Source organism: Hetaerina americana, unplaced genomic scaffold (genome assembly GCF_022747635.1).
Source record: "Hetaerina americana unplaced genomic scaffold, ioHetAmer1.1.p SCAF_1, whole genome shotgun sequence".
Taxonomy (NCBI): Eukaryota; Metazoa; Arthropoda; class Insecta; order Odonata; family Calopterygidae; genus Hetaerina; species Hetaerina americana.
In genome coordinates, this window is record NW_027286069.1 from 41,680,673 (window position 1) to 41,705,543 (window position 24,871).

A 24,871-nucleotide genomic window follows, 5' to 3' on the forward strand; every position below is an offset into this window, starting at 1 on the left:
TTAAAGAGTGTATTTTCTCGAATTGTTCTTATTGCATTTTCTGAATATCTTTATGACCACAATCTATGTCACATGCTTGACTGACAGAAAAATATAATAAATAAATAAAAATGTACATACAATCACTACATATTTCATGTCAATGGAAAAAGGCAGGCTAAAATTTTTTTAAATACTGCTTAAAGAGAAACTCGATTCCCTTTAAATCATTTTCAACCATGGGAATAGATTTTAAGTTTCTTGGTGATGATAAACTAAATAAGATACTCTTGGCAATGGCAATTAGAAAAGTTAAATCCCAGGCACATGATAGAATAAGCTTATGGTGAACAGGTATTATAGTAATATTACAAATAACATTGAAAGCTGGCACTTATAATAAGTTCCCTAAAATGAAAATTTTGTAACTAAAAGAGCAATTAATTGCAATATTTACAGATCGTATTTCATCATGACTTAAAAAATGAAACAAACAGTAGAGAAATAAGCAACCATTGGTTAATTTTCAGGACTAGTTTTGAAATTATTAGAAAGCATTTTGCAGGAAACATCATTCAATAAAATTGAATAAAAAAGCTATACATGACCCAAAAAAACAAACTAAAATTACCTCGTCATAATTGAAGAGTGGCTAAACAAGAAAGTAATTGAATAAAATGCAGTCCATAAAAGCACATAGTGGTCACAAATTGGATAACACAACACAAAACACAGCAAAGGAGAACAAATAATCATTTCACATTTATATGGACAATTCATTGCATCCAAATCTTAATTCACAAAATTTTCTTTAATATATTCTACACATAAAAACATACCTTTCATCCATTCAGGCACAGTTTCTTCATCTACCATTCCACCCTCTTCAAGGGAATCCATATCCACTTCAGGAGAAAGGCGATTCCAAGGAATGTATGAAACTCCAAGGTCTACCTCCCAATAGTCTTTCCATTCCTTGCCTTTAACACCTTTACCGGGAGCCCATGCAAGCTTTGAGATAATTTATACATGTGATTATGAACAAATATGTATTTTATGTATATATATATATTTGTTTGTTTGTTTATATATATATGCTTTCGTAGACGTAACACGGAAGTGCCGAATAGTACAATACACAGTAACACACAATATAGAAACACAAAAAAAAAGAAGAACACTCGCACGTTATTTCTTGATATTTCGACGGAAACAATCCGTCTTCCTCTGAAGATATAGAAGTAAATCTTTTACTTCTATATCTTCAGAGGAAGACGGATTGTTTCCGTCGAAATATCAAGAAATAACGTGCGAGTGTTCTTCTTTTTTTTTGTGTTTCTATATTGTGTGTTACTGTGTATTGTACTATATATATATATATATTTATGCAACTTTTATAATGTATTTTATTGCCAAGTGAACTAAGAGTATAAAAACTCTATAGGAAATGTTACCAATTAAATTCAAAGAATTAATATGATTTAATACAGAATAAATAACAGTGTCATTCAATTAAACTGAACTGAAATCATTAATCATAAAATTAAGAAATATAGATAACGGTGCGAGATGCCACGACCGTTACATTAATGGAACCATTCACTAATGTGCATTTGTACAATGCATCAATTTCAAAGGGTAAAAATCGGTTAATCAAAAACTTTCAAAGGGTAATAGAATTTCCAAGATAGCTTAATTGGCTAAAGCACTTAAACGATACTCAATGGATCTAGGTTCAAATCCCAGGTAAGGAGAACATTACATTTTGATACTGATATACTTTCAACGAAATACTTACTGTTATGGCTTTGCCTTGAAGTTTATGACTTTTAAGTTTCATCAATGCCCTATATGCATCTTGTCGGCGATTCATGCATACAAAAGCACATCCTCTGGGAGGTATCAAGTCAATTGATACTATGTCACCATATTCTCCAAATGTGTCTGACAGTTCCTCTTGATGCACCAGTTTTGAAAGATGACCCACCCATAGAGTTGTACTGCAAACTGGGAGGAGATAAAACCAATGTCTTTATTCATTTGATTAGATTATTTTTGGAACACCAAAGAGGTGATGTACTCTTTTCATGCACTACGAATTTTGTTATATTTATTCTTTATCATATTTGATTAAATTGCAGTTTTTCAGCCTTTTCTGCTTTTGCTAACTCTATATTACTCTTGCAACAGTTAAGTTTCTTCCATAGTAACATGGACCATAACACACAGTCTAAATGTAAAAAGTCCATCCAAAACCTACCCTTATTGGTAGAGTAACAATAATAATATCCTATTATATTTTTGCCATTAATTGTTTTTAATATTTATTATTTAATAGAGAAAAGTAATTTTCAAATAAAAAATTGAGCAGATATCAATACATATCTAGCATGACAGAGACTCAAGAGTCACAATTGTGAAGGAAGATATTGATCAGGTAACAAAACATTTTGGTTTCTTCTATCTTCTGTCAGCCATCTTCCAGGCATAAAAACTTGTTTGTTGGCAGTAATTTCAATTTATCAGTGAATTAGTATTAATGCACAATAATTAGCACACTAAAATGGAGAGGTAATCATTAAATACTGGTTTACCAGTTAATTATTTTAAAGAACCGAACTCACCACTTAAATGCTCCTTCTTAATCGGTGGCAATCCTTTTTTCTTTCTCTCCCGTTCCTTTTCTCTTTCTTTCTCCCTCTCTTTCTCCTTCTCCCTCTCCTTTTCTTTCTCCTTTTCTCTATCACGAGATCGAGACCTGTAGTTGAATTTATTAAGCAAACATCAGACCATGTTATAGAAAATCATTTAGAAAGATAAAGTGAAATGCATATAAAAGAGTGAGGTATATATTTTGGTGCCTAAAGAATACATCATGAATTTAAAAAAACCATAAGCAGTAATGAACCCTAAGGTCAGTTTGGCAGGTGATGGTAAAGTTTATCCAGTACTAAGTCCAACAGCATGTGAAATTCACATTTCAGGGTAGGAGGGCCTGTTTCTTTCCCTGTACAAGTTAAAAATTCCCCAGAAGATCTGGCTGGTACCCAAATAATCACGAAGCTTGGGTAGAGCTGAGCATGCCCAGTGAGGCTTTCCTAGGAATTGAACCTGGGTCTTCTGGTCAGTAGTCTCTATCCCAGAAATACCGCAACCCACACATAGATTATTAATTCATTCCATGTTTATATCCCTTTTACCCAGCTAATATGCAGTTGTTACCAAAGTGAAACTGAAAAAAATCTGTGCTTCAAGTAGGTTAGAAAGTGAGATGCATTTATATTTTTAATAAGAGCTAAGTAAAAAAACCACCTCGGCTTTAACAACCCTTATTACATCTATGGGGGTGTTTCCTTATTGATTTTGAATTTTACCAACATAAATCATACAGAAAAAAGGTCACCAACTTTAATTAGAATTAGACACTTCCTAGAAAAGAGTTCCCAAACCAGTAAAAATTAGGAATTGTACTTACAGTGCTTGCATTTTTATTATGATTGTATGATTTGCGTACAGTTAACTTTTAAAAATGTAATACATACTGAATAAAATTCATTTGCCTTAATTAGAAAAAAAACACTCACTAGTAGGAGTTCCTAATTCAGAAAAACAAGTAATTGTAACAGTTTTTACATTAATATTAAAATTATATAATGTGTTTACAATAAAATTCATCAAACAATCTAATTTATTCTCAACCAGTAGATTTTAAATTATCATATGCAATCAAATAGTATTATGATCAAAATAAAACGAAAGTGTCATTATATTATAATAGGTCATAAGGAAACAGTCAGAAATCCAGGGACCACTTGCAGCCATCCATGGGATAGTACTTTATTACTTAATGTTGGACTAATCTTTACGATTTTTCTTTTGACTAGACAATCAAGATGAATTGATGTAGTCTTGCTTTTAATACATAAAGTTATACAAATTTGGTTGTTTTGACTCCATAGCTATTAATTTTTATGATTTTATAGGATTTTTAACATTTCATTGCTTGAGAAGTGAGCATGAAATGAAAAATATTCTAATGTACAAATATATTCAGAATTGTAATGGCAAACTAATCATCTCAAATTACTATTACAGTTAAACTCCTTTTTTGGGCTTTAATGGCGACCACAGAAAAGTCTGTAAAATGCAGGAAAATAGAAGTAGTGGGAAAAGGAGAATTTTCAAATTTGCATGCTTAATTACCGAATTCATCGTCTATAGCATCATCACCATCATAAATGACATCAACTTGAACTACTGCATTACAATCATCATAAAATTACTTTCCTAAAGTCGTGTATTACAAAATTCCTTACTTGCTTCCAAGTCAATGGTATGTAGTGTAAAGCATCCTGTACAAGTGCACACTCCAACCACTAGTGGCTGAAGCTTCTCACTTCTATCTGCATTTTTGATCAATAAAACCATGAGTATTTCTTTGCTCAGTACCCCTCCATGATGCTGTTCCCTTCTGAAGCCCAGTATTTTTGCTGAGAGTACATTAAACAATAACCCTATCTCTTGTGCATTAAAAAAACATCTTTTGGGCTAGAGCCTTCAAGAAGTGTACCCAAATCTAACATCTCCTATTGAGTTACAGCCTCGACATCAACACTTGTACTTTCACCACACACAGCCTTGTATATAAGATTGTGCCTTTTTTTAAACCTATTTAACCAATCATTGGATGCTGTGAAATCCTTTATTCCCAATATGTGGGAATGTGCAATACTTTTTCTCACTCGATGACACCATTCACAGGGATATATAACAATTTATCAAATTAAAACCATTTTCAGTAATTCTTTATTCTTGGAATTCTTCACATGTTTTTTTCTTTTAAGGCAAATGGCTTGCACACGTTTGCATGTTTCAGAATCAAATCACGATTTTTCAATGTTGTGTTCGTTGAAGAAGCGCACAGTCTTAGATGGTTCACTAGATCAATAGAATTTTAACTGTGAGAATCAACTTGTTCCAGAATTTTTATTTTTCCCTACAGTGAAATGATGTTTTTTCGCCTCTTATTTCCTTCGTCAAGCTGGATAAAATTTACTTTCCTGAGAAATTTGAGAAAAACTTCACATGAGAATCTGAACTATCGTGCGATTTAAGTGATGCACACAGTTGTCCACTTCAAAATTGTTTCAGGAGAATAAAATTATTTTTAATCCAGGTTAGTTTTCATTTGATAAATCAAGTTTCGATCCTTTTTATTATTCAGAGGCCAATCACTATTATATCTGTCAACTTGGAAACAATGCAAATGATGTCAGTAGTCAGTCACCAGTTCTTGCATTTTTTATCCTTCTTCATGTTTGGGTCAAAGCCATTTTCATTCCTCATATTGTTAATTAATGTGCTATAGTAATAGTCTCTCTCAGGTGTTCTTGCATAAATTACATAGCCCACTCCAAATTGTACAATCTAATTACTTCTTTCACAAATCTTTTCCTGGCAGACTGAGATTACAAGTTCAAGTAGTTCACATTTCCGTCACTAGTGCCCACCAAATTCAAAATTTTTGCTAGAACTGTTCACATAACTTTCCTCTCCTATTCCTTTAAAGCTTGTATGTATGAAACAAAATCAGGGAAGGTTTTTTTAAAAAAGACTGATGTACATAAGTAACTGCTTAAGCACCTACTGATGTTAAGTAGGGGTAAACTGAAAATGAAATTGTGCAAATAAAAGAGTTCCTCATACAATGAAATGGTGAGAAATTTTATGGCACCAGATAAAATTGTAGTAATAGCAGAAAAACCTTCTCTTCAATAACGCAATACAGGGTTTTACTGTAGTTGCTAGAGAGACAATTGAAGAAGAAATACTACATTCACATAATTTTGGATGCCAACTTACAAGATAATAAGATTATAAAATATGGTGAACCCTTGCTTAACGTGCCCTTTGCAGAGCAAGTAATTAGCAAAGAGAACACAACTAGTGGTCCCAAACATGACGGGCATATTGAGGAAAGGGGAAAGTGGTTTATGCCTCGTTAATAAGATGTCAGGATCATCAATGGCCGAACAAATATTTAAGGGATTGTAGTTCAAGAAGTTAACGAGAAAAACCTTCATCCACGACATTAAGAGGCATGGTGAAGCAGCAACCTCTGAGTCAAAGGCAGCAGAGAACTTCCATACCATCCAGTTGGTGACTTCAAAATGGTCATAGGTTCTAAGGATTACCCGCCAAAATTTACTTTTAATTGTGACAAGACAGTTATCTCCAGGAAGAAAATGCAGAGTCAAACCCATACTACCCTCTTCAATAAATAAGGTAACTGAGGCCATATAAACTTTTTTATGCAAAATTTATTCTACATAGATTTTGTCCCCTTCTAAGTACTCTCCATTCCTTGCTATGCACTTATTCCATCTTATATTATACTGATTTAAGGAACCTCAGAAGTCAGGCTTTTTAGTTCTCTCGTTGTTTCTTGCTCTATGGTGTCCACATCTTCCCAGTGATGTCCCCTCATCATATTTTTGCATTTTGGGAATAGGAAAAAGTCGCAGGGGGTGAGATCTGGTGAATTAGGAGGATGATCAAGGATGGTGATTGGATTTTTTGCCAGAAACTGGCAAAAAATCAATGCTGAATGTGCAGATGCACTGTCATGGTGAAGGATCCATCCTTCATGCTCGGTTAAAATAGTGTGCACTGTTGATTTTCCTTAATTCAGTTCATCAGCTATTTTTCTGATGATTTTTGACTATCGGTAAAGACAAGCACCGCACACGATCAATGATGCCGTCAACACAGGTGTTTGTAGGTTGTCCCGGCCTTGCATCATCCGTGGCATCTTGTTGGCCATCTTTAAAACGCTTAATTCACTTGAAAACAGATTTTTCTTCAGAGCATCATCCCCGTAAAAAGCTGTCAACATTTCAGTCATTACCGTTTAACTTTTACCACACTCCACCAAAAAACTTGAATATGATTCGTTGCGCCGTGATTTCGTTAATTTCCATTTTGGACAAACAGTAAAAACAAGGACAACTGAAACTAAAATAACTGGCACCATATGCACAACTTGACGATCCACCAAGCACAGATGGCTCATTGAGTCTCAGGCAACTAGCACCGCTAGTGGGTGAGGCCATAGTCCGCGTCATGCCAGATTGCACCAGTTCGTGTATTTTTTGGGCAGATCAGGTATTTGTGCCCTTAACAGTAAGTGAGAATGAATTAGCCAACCACAAGGCAATGAAAGGCCATCTCTTGAGCTTTAATTTTACGAGACTTAGAGAAGCGTTAAGTCCAAAACAGTTGTCCAATTAGATGTAGAGGTCATGGGAAACTTTTGCATCATACCACAAGTACGAGACATCGCCCTAATATAGCAGCAGTAATGAATGCCATAAATTTATTTAATGATCATTCTGAGTATCATTTTAACCTATTTTGAAGTGCCGATAAAAAAAAAGTCCCTTGTCTGCTTTCTAGTAAAATGGATTTAGGTATGCATCATAAATAACAAAAAATTTATATTGTTTCTAATTTGCTTTGACAAATTTTGCACTCCCGGTTGCATCATTCCTTGATAGAAGAAAAAGTGAATGTTATCCACGATCCCAAACAATGTATACTTAATTTTCTTCGAATAAACCTACATCATTTATGTTTTTCCACATTCCATACGTTATAGCATTTTGTATTAATTTATATGAAAAAAGTTGTTTCACTAAACAAGTGTTTTGCTTTACAAGAAAGGTTACAGAACGGAGTATGCCTGTATTATGAGGTTCCACTGTAATATGAATAAACCTTAACTTCTTTTGTCACACCACATAACAAAAAGATATACAATGTTACGAATTAGACCTGGGAAAAAACTAAAGTTATCATTCTCAAGAGCAAGGATACCAAAAAATCCAGGTTTATAGAACATTAGGGCTTGAGGTTTTCATTGAATTAATTACATGAAGAGCGGTCGTTATGGTACCAAAAATGTCAATTTGGAGTTTGTAAATTTGAGGTTTACCTGTCGGACAAATGGTTGGATTATTTCCAACATTGACAAAATGCCTGTATATTTAATTTTGGTTTAGGTAATAATAGGTTGAAGAAGCCATGACCATGAGCCTTGGGCTATTTATAATAACAGCCATTTAAGAGCTTAAAACGTTATAATCAGCCTATTCAAGAGTTATCTATGAACTCCTGGACTTGGTTAATCATTAGACAATGTCACTACACAAGTTGTTGAATAGAGGAAATAGGCTGACTTAATTCTTTGTTATTGTTAATTGAGGATTTCAGAGTTCTTTAATCATGATTCTGATATTGAAATGTAATAACCACTAATAAAGCTAGAAAGATATAATAGATAATCGCCGACCCCGGTGGCGGCGGGGTAACGTCCTCGTCTGCCATTCAAAGGGTCGCAGGTTCGATTCCCGCCTGGGTGAGTTTTCCTCCACCTAGGGCTTGGGTGTTTGTAAATGTGATCATTGTTATCATTGTTAATAGTTCGATGTAAAGGCCAGAATGCGCTGTTTTCGGACTTATACTGAATAAATAAATAAATAACATTAATATTTTATCAAAGTTCATTTTCAGAATTTCATCTCTCTCCCTTGCCATAAAATGTTAGCGTGGAATAAAAAAAACATAGTAATACAAATCAATGAAATTAAAATACTCTATAGAAGAGATCAAAAGACTAATAAGACATAAAATAAAGCTTAAAAAAAATTTGAGACAAATATGTCTTAATATAAAATTTATATAATTAATTAATTGAGTAATTCACATTATCTTTAATTATCCATTAAGTCTAACCTTCGCCTACGTGATCTTGATCTGGAGCGAGAGCGTCTTCCTCTTCTCCTGGAATCACGTGGAGATCTTGACCGACTTCTACCTCCCCGGCCTCCTCTTCGTCTACTCCTACTAACTGACCCACTTCTAGAACGGCTCCTGTCTCTGCTGTCATCCAACCCTGACTCAATGCCAACTGACATGCTAATAGAAGTGAAACAAAAAAAATTTGAAAATGCTTTATATCACTAACATTACAGTAATAGTGGTGATGAAAATATTTGCTAATTTTCAATGATATGATGAAACAACACAATATGTTAAATAATAAACTATGAAATGGAATGGGGCATCATTTACACAAATAATTCGAATTGAAAAAAAAAGAGTAGTCTCAAAAGGTTGAAGTTATATCTTTCATCAGTAAAAATATAACAGTAAGGAAATTCCAAGACAAAATGACTTTCCTCAGACAAGGGTAGGCTGAAAAGTAATGCACACATGCTTGTAGAGCGCAAACAAACACAAATAGTAAGATAGGGCAACAATACATTTAGTACATTTAATAAGTTTCAAAAATCATACATTTATTTTTCTACATAGTCACCGTTGAGGCTAACACGTTTCTCCCAAAATGTAACAAATTTTTTCATTCCGTCAACGAAAAACTCTCTTGTCTTTTCTGGAATCCAGGACTTGACAGCTGCCTTCACCTCATCATCCGAGGAGTTATGATTACCCTTTAGGTGTCTCTTTAAATGAGGAAAAAAATACTAATTGCAAGGCGGAAGATCGGGGGGGATAATGTGGAATTGGCTCAAATTTCAGGTTTTGCAGAACCTCTCCGGCTGTGCGCGAGGTGTGTGCACGAGCATTGTCATGTTTGCAAGATATTTGGCACCAGGCTGCCTTCAACACAACAAACTTATTCCTTGGATATTCCAATATGAATTGCAATATGCTTTTAAGTGTTTAACTGGTCATTTTGAATCAAATCTTCAGCGAGTTTGGAATGTTTATCATCTGTGGCAGTGAATGGACATCTTCTGCGTGTTTCATCAACAATTATGGGTTTTCCAGGGTCACAACCAGGAAATTTAACTACCCATTAAATTAAAGTAACCTATCAACAGCATAGCCACCATAAACAGCCTTTAAATAATGATGAATCTCAGTAGGAGTCACTTTTTCAGCAATTAATACTTCAATACAGCACGCTGTTTAAATCACGTAAACATAGCACTAGAACACATATCAATACTTCCGCTTCTTGAAATTCACTGGATGAATGAAATGACCTCAAACCTGTGCATGCATGTTGAGGGGGAGTTTTACTTCCACATGCCACCAGGAATGCTTCTGAAGGTCATTTTGTTTGTGGTCTACCAGCATGTGTGCCTTAGTTTTCAGCCTACCCTCTTATAATGGAGAGTTCTATTTTTACATTTTCTAAGAATAGATCGTCACTTTCCCGACTAGCTCTAAGATTTTATTCTAATTTTCCAAAAGCATAACAGTCAATAACTTACCCATCAGTTAGATCAACAACCTCTGAAGTATCTCCTTCAACCATGGAACCATCTACTCTACTTAATGGATGACCATCCCCAAGGGCCCCAAGTGGAGGAGCAGGGGCCATCAATGGGGCGGCAACAGCTGCCACTGTGTTCAAGTAACCAGGTGGTGGGGCAACACCTGAAGCTCCTGCAGTGGCACCCATTAATGTCGAATAAGAAGCAGGAAATGTGATGGAACCACCAGATGCTCCCATCATCCTCACTGCTCCAGGTATGAGAGTATTTCCTTGGGGACCAACCGTTATCGATAGACTGGTTGCTGAACCTACAGACAATTCTGACCCAGGAAGTAGAGCTGATGGAGGTTTAAGCTCACACTCTGAAGCAAAAGGTAGATTCTGGAAAAACAAGAGAAAACCAGATAATTACAATGGGATAAAGTAAATATTACAGCACAGTTAGAAGATTTTATGCCACTTTACACCTAGTTTGGTGATAATGCCATATGCTTTCTATAGAGTATTATTTACTTGTATACAAAATCATGAGGCTGATTGATGAGGCAATGATATTCCCAAGAGGAACTCAGTCACAACTACCTCTAATATTATTACAGGTAAAATGGAACCTCATAATACGGGCATGGTCAGTTCCGCAAACTTTCTCATATAAAGAAACATTCATTTAGTGAATAATTTTTTTCCATAAAAAGTAATGCAAAATACAATAATGCATTCCATGCTGAAACAAAATTTTATATAAGGTTTATTCAACGAAAATTATATAGACATTTAGGATCATGGCTCACGTTCACCTTTTCCTCTATCGTGGAATGCATATTCAATTCATCAATAAAAAAAGGAACCAAAATAATTAGTTTATTATTTATGATACATTCATAATTCATTTTTAGAAGAGAGATTTGTTTTTAAAGATTTCATTTTTTTTTTAAATTTTAACATAGCATCACCAGTAAGTAAATTCTTAGCACGCAAATCCAGTCTTATTAGGGCAATGCTTCTCAATATACAATGCAACAGAGAGTTATAGTCTCCATCTCTTCCTCTATTGTGGAATGAACCAACCTGGAATATGACTTAGATTTGCAAAAAAAAAACAAATTAAAATAATTAGTTTATTATTCATGATACATACCTAATTCTTTTATACTTGAAAACTGTTGAGATATATTTGTTTTTGCCGAAGAAAATACAAGCATTGTCATCATATAAATTTGTAAACCACATAAAAACTGACATATCATGGTGATGCCTCTTAATGTACAATGCAACAATTTCCCGCGCTTCCAGCATTTCTCTTATTTTGCTAGATGATTGTTGTTTGCTGTTACCTCCTCCTCCTCGGACAAACTCTCCTCCAAAATATCTTCTTGTGAAATGCAATGTAAACTAAGCTCTTAAAGAGCCAGTTTTTTCTTTTACTGGAGGATAGTACAAATCGTTGATGTCAATTGATTGTATGTGTGTTATAGATCAGCTACACTGACACCTTGTGGCTGGTTTTTTACATCGAATAATTTCACTTTTAATTTCTATTGTTTTTTTTAATTCTCTAATGACTGTCTTCCTGCAGCTTTTTCTTTTGAGACATTATTAAAACTATCCACAAATATTATTTAACTAAGCATGAAATGTCACAAATAACATGCCTGAACACAAGTTTGGACAAATGTGTAATCAGCAGCGACACACTACAATTCTGGTAACACTTGTCCTAACACATATGTAAAAAGCCTACGCAATTACCCTGGGCACCCCCCCCTCCTCATTACCTGTTATGGGAAATGTCACACGCTTAGAGTTATTTTTGAGCATAATAATTTTGCTCTTAATTGAAATTACTCATTATCTGAGGAGCTTGTTATGAAAGGTTCCACTGTATTCTACCATTTAAATTATGAATTGGATGGAAATAAACTAAAGAATGAAATAAAGATACATTTATCTGTCTCTTCTAACAAAGAGCCTCATATCCGACACCACTGTAAGCTCTCCTTTATTTCCTCAAACTTCCACTCCTCAATCTCGCCAACACACTTATACAATTTCTACGCTTTCCTTGCTTGCTTAATTTCTCCACTCCATCACAGTCTTCAACAGCCCATTGCCAATCCTAATACACTGCATCCACCTTTCCCATCAACTTTGGATTTCACCCAACAATCCTCTCTCCTTTTGTACTATGTCTAGCACTCTATTTGTTTTCCTTTCTGTACAATTATCCCTTTTCATCCTTCTTCACACCCACATTTCTGTGCCTATCATCATGCTTTAATGACCAGTTTTCTGCTATGCACAAAACCACACTAAATTTCAAAGTTTTAGCGATTATTTCCTTAAAATCCTTACTCAATGCACAGTCATCAATTTCCCTGCAAAAGTCCCTTTGCATAATACAGTTCTTCTGTTATTAATACTTTGACCTATGACCAAAATGATACCAAGATATGCTGTTCACCTGCTCCAGCTTATGAACTCCTGTTTTAATATTCAACTTGTCTTGAAAATCTTGGTTTACATTAATTTTCATCCCATTCCTATTTCACTCACTTTTAAATCAACTCGGCAATGGCTGCAACCCTTGGCTGACTGACAAACTAAAGATTCATCAACTACAAACCTAATTTAATGAATTATCCACCAACTTTCATCCCATGCTTCTTTAACCATTTCTTCCACATATATGTACCATGAAAAGTAACGGTGATTCCCTGAAGGGTGTTGATGTGAGAAATAATACATGAAACAAAAAGTTTATGCTTAGCATAAATCCACGAAAGGACACACATGTATGTGGAATGTAAATAACCACTTAGAAATAAGTAATGATGAGTTAGCGAAAAACTGTTTGTGTAATTTTTTAGGTATTTATTCATGTGTTCATCATATTGAGTTGCCAAATCTATTCTTGTGACATTCTCTGTGAAATACCACTGATTATCCAGCAACTGTAATTATTACCTTATCATCTTTATGCTGTTACAACTAGATATAATTACCTATTCCCCTATAAAATGAACTTGAAGAATTTGTGAACTACTTCTGTGTTCAGATATGTGACTAGTTCCGTATTTATTCTTTGGAAAACTACTGTGCAGTGCCAAATCAAAGGTTTTAACATTACTTTTAATCAATAAATATTGTAATTAAATTAATAAAGGCATCCAAGCAAAGCCTTGTATATATATATGCACTGATATATATGCACATATATATATATATATATATATATATATATATATATATATATATATATATATATATATATATATATTATATATATATATATATATATATATATATATATATATATATGCACTGATGTATCAGCATATATATTAGATTTACATAAGTAACTACCTAATGTAAAATAAAATCAAGAACAATCCCTGATTTCTGTCAACATTATTTAGTAAGGGATTTACATAAAACACCAAGCTTTGGAGTTCAGAAAGCATTGTTTTGATACCCTATGTTGCAGGTTACATGCTATCAAACTTGTAATATAAAAAATTTGGCATGTGTAAATGATATGTACATTATTTAGCTTCAGTTGAAGCTGATTTACTGTTTTGGATGTGCATTCAGACAAAACAAGATGAACATGTGGATGAGCTGAAGAATCAAATGAATATGATTACAGAACACAGATTGCTTGAAAATCCTGCCCTTTCATCAGGCTTAATGCGGTATGATTTAGCAAAAGAAAATTACCATAAAAACAAGTTTAAGACACTGAAAGTGGATTGAAATAAATGGGTGGTCCTATAAGTACCCGGCCTGACCTAGAGATGGCGGTAGTCATTGGAAAAATCACTGTATTAAAACACATTCAAAAAGCATATGTTACAACTATGAAGATGCCATGTTTTTTAGTAATTTTTTGGCATCCATCAATAGTTAACGTTTTCAGTGATTTTTTTGAAAATGGAAAAAATTGGTCATTATTATGTGATACCATACTTTTATTTGGAAGGCCTCAACCCAAACAATATCAAAGCTGAACTGGATTCTACTCTGGGTGGGTCTGTTCCTTTGCTTACAACAGTAAAATATTGGATAACAGAGTTTAAATGAGGCCATACATGCTGTCAAGACAAGCATAGCATTGGTCGACCAAATGGGGAGATGACTCCAGAAACGGTTAGGAAAATCCACTAAGTGATACTGGATGATCATCGACTGAAAGTACACAAGCTAGCAGACATAGTAGGCATTTCAAAAAGTGCAGTACACCGCATATTTATTGAAAATTTGGACATGAGAAAGCTGTGTGCAAGATGGGTGCTGAATTTGCTCACACTTGAGCAAAACCAGTGTCATGAAGATGTGTCACTTGAGTGTTTAGCAAAGTTTCACCGCAACAAAGCAGAATTTTTGTGCCGTTTCATGACCATGGATGAAACATGGGTCCATTACTTCACACCTGAGACAAAAGCACAATCAAAACAATGGATTCAAATGGGAGAACTGCCTCCAAAGAAGGTGAATACCGTTTCATCTGCAGGCAAGGTTATGGCATCAGTTTTTTGGGATGCGCGTGAGATAATTTTCATTGACCATCTTAAGGAAAAACTATCAACGGCAAGTATTATGCTAACTTATTGCAATGTTTGAGCGAAGAAATCAAGAAAAGCGGCCGCATTTGGCTAAGAAGAAAGTGTTGTTTCATCAAGACAATGCACCAGCTCACAAATCCATTATTGAAATGGCCAAAATTCATGAATTCAAGTATGAATTGCTACCTAATGCACCCTATTTGCAAGATTTAGCCCCCTCGGATTATTTCCTGTTTTCAAACTTGTAAACATGGCTTGGTGATCAAAGATTTTCTAACCGTGAAGAAGTGATGATGGCAGTTAATGGCTATTTTGAGGAGCAAGACATTTCTCAATATAAAAAGGGTATTGAACTTATTGAACATTGCTGGGAAAAATGTATAGAGTTGAAAGGAGATGTTGAAAAATAAATACATTTTTTTTCCAAAATTTTTGTTTTCTCTTTGTTGGGTTGGGTACTTCTGGGACCAACCTTGTAGTGTGTAAACAATAAAGGTATAACTGAGATATTCCAAAATATTGCAGCAAATTTGAGGGGGATGGAATTGCTGTAGTGAGTCCAAAGTATTTTTAATGCAATGCCAAATCATCTGTACGATGAAGACCTTTGGTGAGATTTAAAAAAATAAAGAATGATCTCCTGAAAAGGTAAGACTCAGTGACTACAAAATGTGTATGTATTTCAACTAAATGTCCATGCATGCATACAAAATTGACTGTGACTATAATAAATAATATTTCACAAAGCCGTTAAGGGCCCATTCAAGGCTTAAGGAGATATTTTTAATACAAGGCCTGTCTCAAAAGTAGTTAACTTATTTTTTCCCACATATACAGACAGATGGGCGGTGGTTCAGCTGGCTGCATTCGAGGGAGTTGAGTCTCAGGAAAGGATGGAGGCTGGTGACAGTTTGCTACCAGCCTTTGAAGAGTGTAGATCATTCATTTGCAATACCTCTATCACATGGCCTCATTATACTCGGCCATAAACCGGTTATTTGAACAGTGCTACGCCATCAAATTTTGCATTAAACTGGGAACAAACCAGAAAGAGAATCATGATATGCTCAAGGCATCTTATGATGATAACGCCATGGGTAGATAGGGTGTTTTTGAGTGGCACAAATTCTTTTATTAAAGTAGAGAAGAAGATGAAGAGGCCGAACTCTCAGATGCCCTTTTACCCCAAAAAGGGATGAAAATCTTGCAAGAGTGGAGGCTTTGTTGGACAGGAATCACAGTTTAAGTGTTCAAATGGTTTCTGATGAACTTGGCATTCCTGTAAGTGATTTGTATCAACTTGTGAGCGATAACATGGGCATGAGAAAGGTGTGTGCGAAGTTGGTCCCATGAGTGCTCTCTGACGAACAAAAGGAAACTTGATGCAGATATGCCAAGAGCTTTTTAACCATTCGGCCCCACCACACTTCTTCCTCTTTCCCCACTTCAAATCCATGCTGAAAAGCCTCACCACAGCTCAGTGGAAGCGATACAACAGGCCGTGATGAGGGAGCTTAGCAGCAATCCAGGCGCCACCTTCCAGAGGATGTAAGAGGTGTGGAAAACCCACTGCTGGCTGTGTATGGATGCATATGAGTGCTAATTCTAAGGCTTTTGAGTGAATATATCAATTCTGGCATTTGTTTTTTGTTGACTCGGTCCTATTACTTTTGGGACGGACCTTTTATAGTCAGTCTTAGAAAAGGCCGTAAGAATCTCAATGTAACTTGTTTACAAAATTGACATGGATGTAAAACCACCTTACCAACATTGTCTATTCTCATTTATCCAAACACGGGTAGGTGCATGGAAAATGCAGTCTCTCCCTTAGATAAAACATAAAATCCAATCAAATGTATACTTTTGAAACTAGTAAAAACATTTACCGTTAATTTTCCCACCACACCTGTCACAGTGACATGAAGTGGTGCAATGGATAGATAAACGAAATCATAAGGACAGAGAGTGCAATCTGTCATGAACCATTATTTTGTTTTATTCATTATTCTATGGACTTCAGTGGACCATAGCAGTTGAAGAGCTTCAATATGATGCCCTATTTTTCCCAGAAAATTTCTTAGTGAAATGTCTATGATGGACAGTATAAGAGACATTTAATGCTCCCAGGTCATATTAAATTTCACCTTATTTGGCTTTTTTGACTGAAAATATTTTTCTCTTTTAAGAAATCAAAATATTTCACTCTTCTCCACCATTCTGTTAATCAACAATTTAATACATGTTAATTAGATATTTTGGTCACGTGAAGCTTTTTTACCAAAACAATAATAAATGCATACCTATTTCTTTTAAAGTTCCAGCATACCATTTTGTCTGCCATTATAAGACTCAAAATTGGCTAATATTTTTGGACCATATGAGTGCAATGATATTCACAAATAAAAATCAGACCACTAAAATGATCACACCCACTGGAGGTGAGACTCGGACCCTCTAACTCATAATGGCAGTAGATGGAGTATCACAGTGGGATAGAGCAATACTCCACCTAGAAGAGGGATTCTAATCTCTTATTCATAATAACCCCCTTGACCGAATATTTTTTGTCATCGTTACTGTTAGGCATTCTGCATGTTACATGGAACCTCAAATGAAATAGCAAGTAAATATTAATTATAATTATCATGATAAATACTAAACTGTATTTTTGTGATATTTCTTTATAGGGATATTTATTTTACAATTTACCATTTAAAATGCCATGGGATAATGGATGATATACCATGTTTTTGTGCAACCATCAAAAAATAATTGACGATTTCACAGATTATTTAAACAGTGGAAACTCAGACTCCAAATAATTTTGTAGAATGCCTAAAATTTCAAACATGAATGAGATTACTCACTGGTATGGTTTGTGCAAGGTGTTTATCAAACTCTTCTTCCTGCTGCTGCATTTCTTGCAATTTCCGAGCTTTCTCTACAGCTTCTGCCACCGCATTTGCATCCATTACAACTTGCTGTGGGACACCAGGGCCTTTCACCGACTCAATTACATTTTTAGTGCCATGTGAAGCAGACATTGTCTGTTGAAGATGATGTAGCTGGCGCAGAACTTCAGGATTGGAAAGTATACTGAAAAAAAGTGAAAATTTTATTTCTGAGGCTAATTAATTACAAGTTGCCAACAATAAATTATTGCAAATCCTCCTCTTCTGGTGTTCTTTACTAAGTAACGTAAAATAAATGGACCCATTTTAATTTCAAACGATGAATTTGAGTGCATTAAAATTTACAGTCTGAGAATGTTCTACTGGGTACAACTCTTAAATCCAGGTAACTGAAACTTTTGTTTAAAAGCAAATTTATTTAAAAAATACAAACAAAAATCCTTTTACATACAAGTAGTGGTATCTGTCATGAGTAACATTACTCAAGGTAACCCCCTTCAGCTGCAATGACCGCCACTAATCTTGTCCCTAATCGATCGCAGGCTATCATTAAAACAGCGCTGTCCATATTTGCGTAGACGGCTACGATAGCGGTGCATGGAGAGGCAACACTAGGATGCCTTGACTTATTGATAACTCTTTCGACTGCGCTGCAAACATAATGGTCAAGGAGGTTGAAGTCTGGGCTATGCGGGGGTCAGAACTCCTTTGACCAGAACATGTAAATGTTATCTGAGAGCCAGTTTTGCAGTGAATGACTTGTATGATCTGGTGAACCATCCTGTTGAAAGACATATTGTCTCCCCGAGGCCGCAGTTACCATACACAATTTCACGGCATTCTTCAAAATTTGCAGATACTTATTTGGAGATAGTTTGCCCCTTTTCAAAGAATTGTGATATCACCCTCACTGGACACAACACCTAGGAGCTGTCCTCAGGGAGCCACGAATCATTTATCCCACTGAGCTTCCCGTTAATGGTAAAAAATTTTTCATCAGATAAGAATCTGATTTGCCCGATAGCTTCATTTTTTTGATAACACAATAGCAGGTTGCAGCGAATAATCTGCTTTGGTCTGGCAGCCGCAGACAGCATGTGTCGCACCTTTTTTATGGACAACTTGGATTGTAGGTCCTCCTCTGCCATCCAATGCATTGTTTGCTCACTAGCATTCAATTCTGATGCCAATTTCCTCAGTGATCGGCCTGGGACCTCTGAAATCAGCACCTGAGCCTTCTTGACGTCTGCCGCAGTTCGTGACAAGCATCTCCTCGAATGAGGTTTCCTCACTGGGTTAGTGAAACCTTCCCCATACTTCTCCGAAGCATTTTACTTAGCCACAATATCGTAAACAGTTGATCTGTAGTACCCGAAGAATCGAACTATTTCAATGGGCGACCGCCTAGCATGAAAACTGTTGACAATATCGGCTCTTCTATTGTACTCCGCACATGTACGTGACGTCTCAGCCATTTTGAGGTAATGACCGTTTACTAGATGCCTACGGCTTTCAAGAATGCTAATCGTGACCTCCAGTGGAACTACGATATGGCGGGAAATTCAAATTGAAAGTTGTCCGGATTAAAGCACCGCTATACATTCTCAGATTCAGCATTTCAAAGTTTGATCATTTCAGAACTTATTGAATGTAAAAAGGGATTTGATCATTTAACATGTGAAAATAAGGTCTTCTGAGGTTCTCACTAACTTTCTACATAGTTGGGTTCATAATAAATGCTTTTCGTGCCTAGGGAAGTCTACATAAAATATTTGTCTGATTAACACTTAGTGGTCCGCTCATGTATTAATACTTTGTTTTTGTCACCAGTATCAAGCGGTAATCCACGTATTAATATGGGTTTATGTAGTATTCTGCTTTTAACCTGATCTCCTAAAAGATTGAAGTGGCATGACATAACCATTTGAGAAATGAAAATTTTTTAGAATAGATTATTCATATGGGGCCTGTGCATTAAGACAGAAGAAGTGACTACTGGACACTAGACCCTCAAACAGAAACACACATTGCACAATAATGAGAGAGACAATGACGTGATCAAAGAAGACAGCGCTATATTTGTTGAACAGTGCCCTATCCAACTCTTTTAGGGTGCATTTGGAGCTCAATGGAAAACAAATTGTCTATAAAAAATTCTAGCATGAAGTTGCAAGACACTGGGTGGATGATGGTCAATAGAGTTGCCAAGTTTTACCCCAAAGGATGCCATTTCATGGAAAGCAGCATACCATGAGAGCTTGAGCCACCACGCAAAAAAATAAAGCAAACTGATGCATTAGTTAAATAGCAGATGAATGCCAAATTTCAAATAATTTTTATCCAGTACTTCGGGTTCTTCTACATGACTGAACTTTGGATTCTGGCTAACATCATTATTATAGATAAACAAAACGTTGGAAATGTCTAGTCCTGATATTTATTGTGTTCCCATCTAACATGTCATATTTAGGGGTCATCCAGAAAAATATGTTGGGAGGGTGTGGTAAATAAAGTTCACATGTAACACTGTTTTGGCAACCACTTTTTGGATCCTTACTTAATGCAGGAACCCAATAGTAATATTTGCAGCATGAGCCATCTGTTTATCTGAAGCTAAATATCATCATTTGTTAATTGCAGGAACAATTACACATCCCAAAAACAAATTAAATATTTTTCTTATCATAGGGCAAAATAGAAATAATAATTCCTTGACTTCTGTTCCAATGCATTTTAATGACATAAAATGGTCATATATTCATATTATATCAGCTACAGTTTAAAATAAATACCCCAAGACTTTTTTATTGAGATAAAATCCTGTCATAGAATTCAAGAGAAAAGTACCTCTCTTGGCATTTTCTAGGGTAAAACAGGTTATACATGAGGGAAATGCCTCCTAAGTGATTATTCCAGTATTAAAAACATCATTTGCATTTCAGCAATGGTCACAGTAGATGAAACATAGCTTACGTGGGAAAAACTGTCATGAGTGCTCAAAACATATTTTAATCAATTTAATGCAGACAATTATTTTTTATTTTGGATAAATTTATGGGCAAATCCAAATAAAAAAGTTAATGCTTGGAAGAGACTTCCTTCCCAATATTGTATCATGCAAAAGATGCCAATACAAAATAAAGATTCACCCAAGTTAAAAAGAAACAAATATGAATTTCATCATTTAAGTCTTCAATTAGCATGAACACTATCTTATGAATGGAGAAAAATTATTAAATAACATACCTTCCCAAAGAATCTATTGATGCGGAATTTGAAATTTGCTGTTGAGGTGCCAATGGCTGATGATGCTGCTGCAGGTTGTCAGATGAATTTGTTTGGTTGCCACCATCTTCATCTTCCTCTTCCCCATAGTCAAAATCCAACAGTTTCTTGTCAAATTTAACCTTGTGAAAGATTTTGTGCATTAATATAGTAAAATGAACTTTTAGGGCATTAACTTAAATATGCAAAAATAAATAATATTAACACTGAAGTAGAATCATGATAAAATGAGAATTGCACACAAAAAGAACCTCAACAAAATAAGTAATTCCCTAAGTACTTTTTATTGATCAATGGTTTACATATAAATTAAAACATCAATAGGAGGTATAAATATTTCACTCACATTGGATGGTTTAAAATAAGTGTGTATCAATACCGGGATAAAAATGAACCTTTAAAGAAAATAGTATCATAGCATTTTGTCTTCAGGAAGAGAATTTCTGAGACCAGATAATTAATGATATGAAGGATTAGAAGGATAATATAATTCAGTAGCACAAGCAGATTCTATAGCTGGGAATTAGAAAATAAAAGCATCACATGTTACCAGTAATGCCCATTTAAAACGTTCAAAGCTAATCTTCCCTCTGGAATTGTGACAGGATGTTAGTTACTAACTGGCAGCTCCAATTCCTAAGCAGGAATGAGATTTACACCTTTGTGGAAGTCCTATTGTGCTCTAGTGAATGAAATCACTTTCAAATTTAGGTCAACATCATTGGATAGACTTCATATTTCTTAAAAGGGTATTTCATTTCAAAATTTCTCCAGGAGCCTAAGTCTAAAACTTGTTTCTCCCATGAAATGTGCTTCCATACCTCCCATAAGAGTAGTCTCTCATAACCTAGGTCTGTAAATTCTTTCTCCCAATATAGGAGAAGGATAAATCTCTCATAGAAAATGAGTCTCCCAGCCCAAGTTCATTGCTCGTGAAGCAAATTTCCAAAAATTCAGATGGGAAAAGTTATCACATCAATCCAGAGAGTGGGTCCTTTTCTCCATGGGAGAAATTGCATTTTACGACAGTACTTAGTCAAATCTTTCTGGAATTGCGGGCCACGTTATGGACCTGTGGGATTAATTTCTGCAACATAATAGCAAATAACACATAATTCACCAGAAGAATAGTAGATCTTTCTCGAATATTTTTTCTTGTATTACCAAAGCCCTACCTCATCCATTTAAGTGTTTTTGTGTTGTTTCTATCTTTGGCTTGTGAGTTTGTTTATGATTATATATTATATACAATTCCCATTTCATGTAAAGAGTCATTATAATTTATGTGATGAGCAGGAAGTAGCAGATGGGTATTGCTAATTGGGGCAAATGAATTACGAACATAATATCTACAGCAAAAATGAGCAAGATTGTAGCCAATTAAGATAAACTATGAACTTTTCTTAAAAAACTGTTGTTCTTCTATGTAACCCAGTCTGTAATGTGAACATATTTTTTGGGTAAATGCATTGCCTTGTGAATGCATCAAAATAAACTAAGTCTGTTTAAAATTGATATAGGCTGGTTTTGGTCAAGGTACTTTTAAAGGTCTCCACCAAAGAGACAAAGGCAAACACTTTCCAGAACTACCCAAGGTAACTTCTTTAATTTAACTTTGAATACATTCAAAACAAAACTTGGGATTTTCACCACGACTTGTTAAATCTGCTGTAGTTGAATAATAGTATTTTATTGTCCCCGGTTAAATGCGTACTGGTTCTTTGTTGTTAAAATTTTCTCTGAAATTATGAAAGAGCCGAATTAAATTATACTGTTATACTAGTGATTGATTTACATGCATCAATGACTATTGTAAATACTTAGAATTAGTTTCAAATAAGCATGTATCAATACCATAAATATAAACATCAGTTTGTAACATCATTTTGTTTATAAATAATTGTTTTTGCATGAATATTACACATCAATTGCTCACTATATTATACATAATGTACCTTTCCATAGTTTAAGTATTTATACATTTTAAATAGTTATCATCTGTTTATATAGACTTCATTTAGTCTATTAGTGAGGTAAGAATCAGCAATTATACATGAGCCAGCTAATGAAGTATTTTATTTGTACAGAAGTGTCTAATTTGTAACAGGTTAACTAACTAGTTTGGCTGGTTTACATAAGAATGGACAACAAGGGTCGTACCTGATGATGCCGCAAGTCGGTGAAACGCGTCGTGCCATATAATAAAATCTGTGGAAAAGTACGAGTCTTTCTTTCTATTTCAATAATGGATAACAAGGGTTACCTTCACATAATGTGCATAAATATCTGAATACTGCTAACTATGCTTTAGAATTCATTTATTTATTATGTTGGCATGAAACTTATTTTCTTCACCTCTCTGATTCCTACCAATAAAAACTTATTGAGCTTATAGTAAGACTTGTAATAAATATAGGCCAATTTGAAAATTGAGGACATAGACCTTTCATTGATTAATACGTTCATGCGGGAGTACTATCAGCATGTAGGATCATTTTTCCATGCTAAAAAAGCTGCCATTCTCTACCTTAATCATAAAATGTACATACAGACTTTCTTCCTTATCTACTTCAATTCCACCATCGCATGTGCATGAAATAATTACATCAAATGATGATTTAATAAACAAACTTTCAAACGCTTTCTTTTAGTTATGCACTACCTCTCGTTAATCTGTCTTTTGCAATGTCAACAGAAGAATCTGAGAGCCATCATCATCTACATCACGTCTCTTTCAAATTTTGTTGTTTTTAAAACATTTATTCCACATGCAAAATCAGAATTCACTTAACTTTTAAAAACATAATTCTATTGTCTATTCAGAGAATCTGACTCTGATTTCTGCTAGTTTAACTTCAGTTAAAGAAAATAATGCATATGCTTATCTTGAAGATGAATAGAGAGATAGTCGCTTTTATTTTGGGCCAGATTGAGACTATGGAGTCTCTTCTACCACCTAACCCCTCGTCACACATTTACAAGATTAAAGTTACAGATATATGTTGCAAATTATACATTAATAGCAATAAAATTACTAAATAAATATCTTAATACTAACAATCAACAACACAATATATTAGTTGCCTAGTTCAATTACTAATTATAACACAATACAACATACAATATATATATATATAACAAAACATGCAAACAGTACAACAATATTCCTGGTTATATTTACAAATGCCAATAAAAAGTACAATGCACCTGCGACAATAAAAGTGTCTTGAATTCTACTCAAAGCTAAGTATGTATTTTATATGGTTGGTTTGCTAGGAAATTAGTGATTTATGAAATTCATGTTTGAATGATGGTAGAGAAGGTGCATTTGCTGTAACAGATAATAGCTCATTCCACTGCTAACAAGCTGACTGCAAATGACTGGTTGCATATAGCTGTTTTGTGATGAGGGATAACGAGTTTATCATTACCTCTTGTATTTATTCATTTTTGTATTCTATCAAGGCTATTGATGTCATTGGCAAAATACTGCAGGATTTAATATTTTAGTATTTGACAGAGTAAGAACAGCACATAAAGTTTCCTCCAATATTCCAGAAATAGCCAGTTTAGTTGGTTAAAATATTTTGTTAGTGATCTGCAATTTTCCAAGAAAATGAACAAGTAACAGCTATTCTTTGATGGCAAAATAATGGAATATAATATTATTTTGAGTCGGTAAATTCAATACTTAAACGATTACAGAAGATTAAAATTTGCAAGGAGTGATTTTTTTATTATAGATCAACAGCTGATGAAATGTGCTTGGTGTACTTCTAGTTCTTTATTCCACAGTTTTTTTTTCTTTCCATTGCTTTCTATGGTTA

General features: G+C 34.6%; 1 protein-coding gene across 5 annotated transcripts in view; it reads right to left on the reverse strand.

The window, feature by feature from the left end:
- Window positions 1-24,871, reverse strand: part of LOC139691045 (SR-related and CTD-associated factor 4-like) — an 84,358-nt gene that overhangs the window by 50,062 nt on the left and 9,425 nt on the right. For all 5 annotated transcript variants that reach the window (XM_071588782.1, XM_071588805.1, XM_071588797.1 and 2 more), the window contains exons 6-12: window positions 21,006-21,166; window positions 17,715-17,943; window positions 10,281-10,666; window positions 8,773-8,955; window positions 2,604-2,737; window positions 1,778-1,986; window positions 819-990 (exon numbers count right to left, since the gene is read on the reverse strand). In XM_071588782.1, the coding sequence (XP_071444883.1) occupies window positions 819-990; window positions 1,778-1,986; window positions 2,604-2,737; window positions 8,773-8,955; window positions 10,281-10,666; window positions 17,715-17,943; window positions 21,006-21,166 (1,474 nt within the window). The remainder of the gene's footprint in view (window positions 1-818; window positions 991-1,777; window positions 1,987-2,603; window positions 2,738-8,772; window positions 8,956-10,280; window positions 10,667-17,714; window positions 17,944-21,005; window positions 21,167-24,871) is intronic.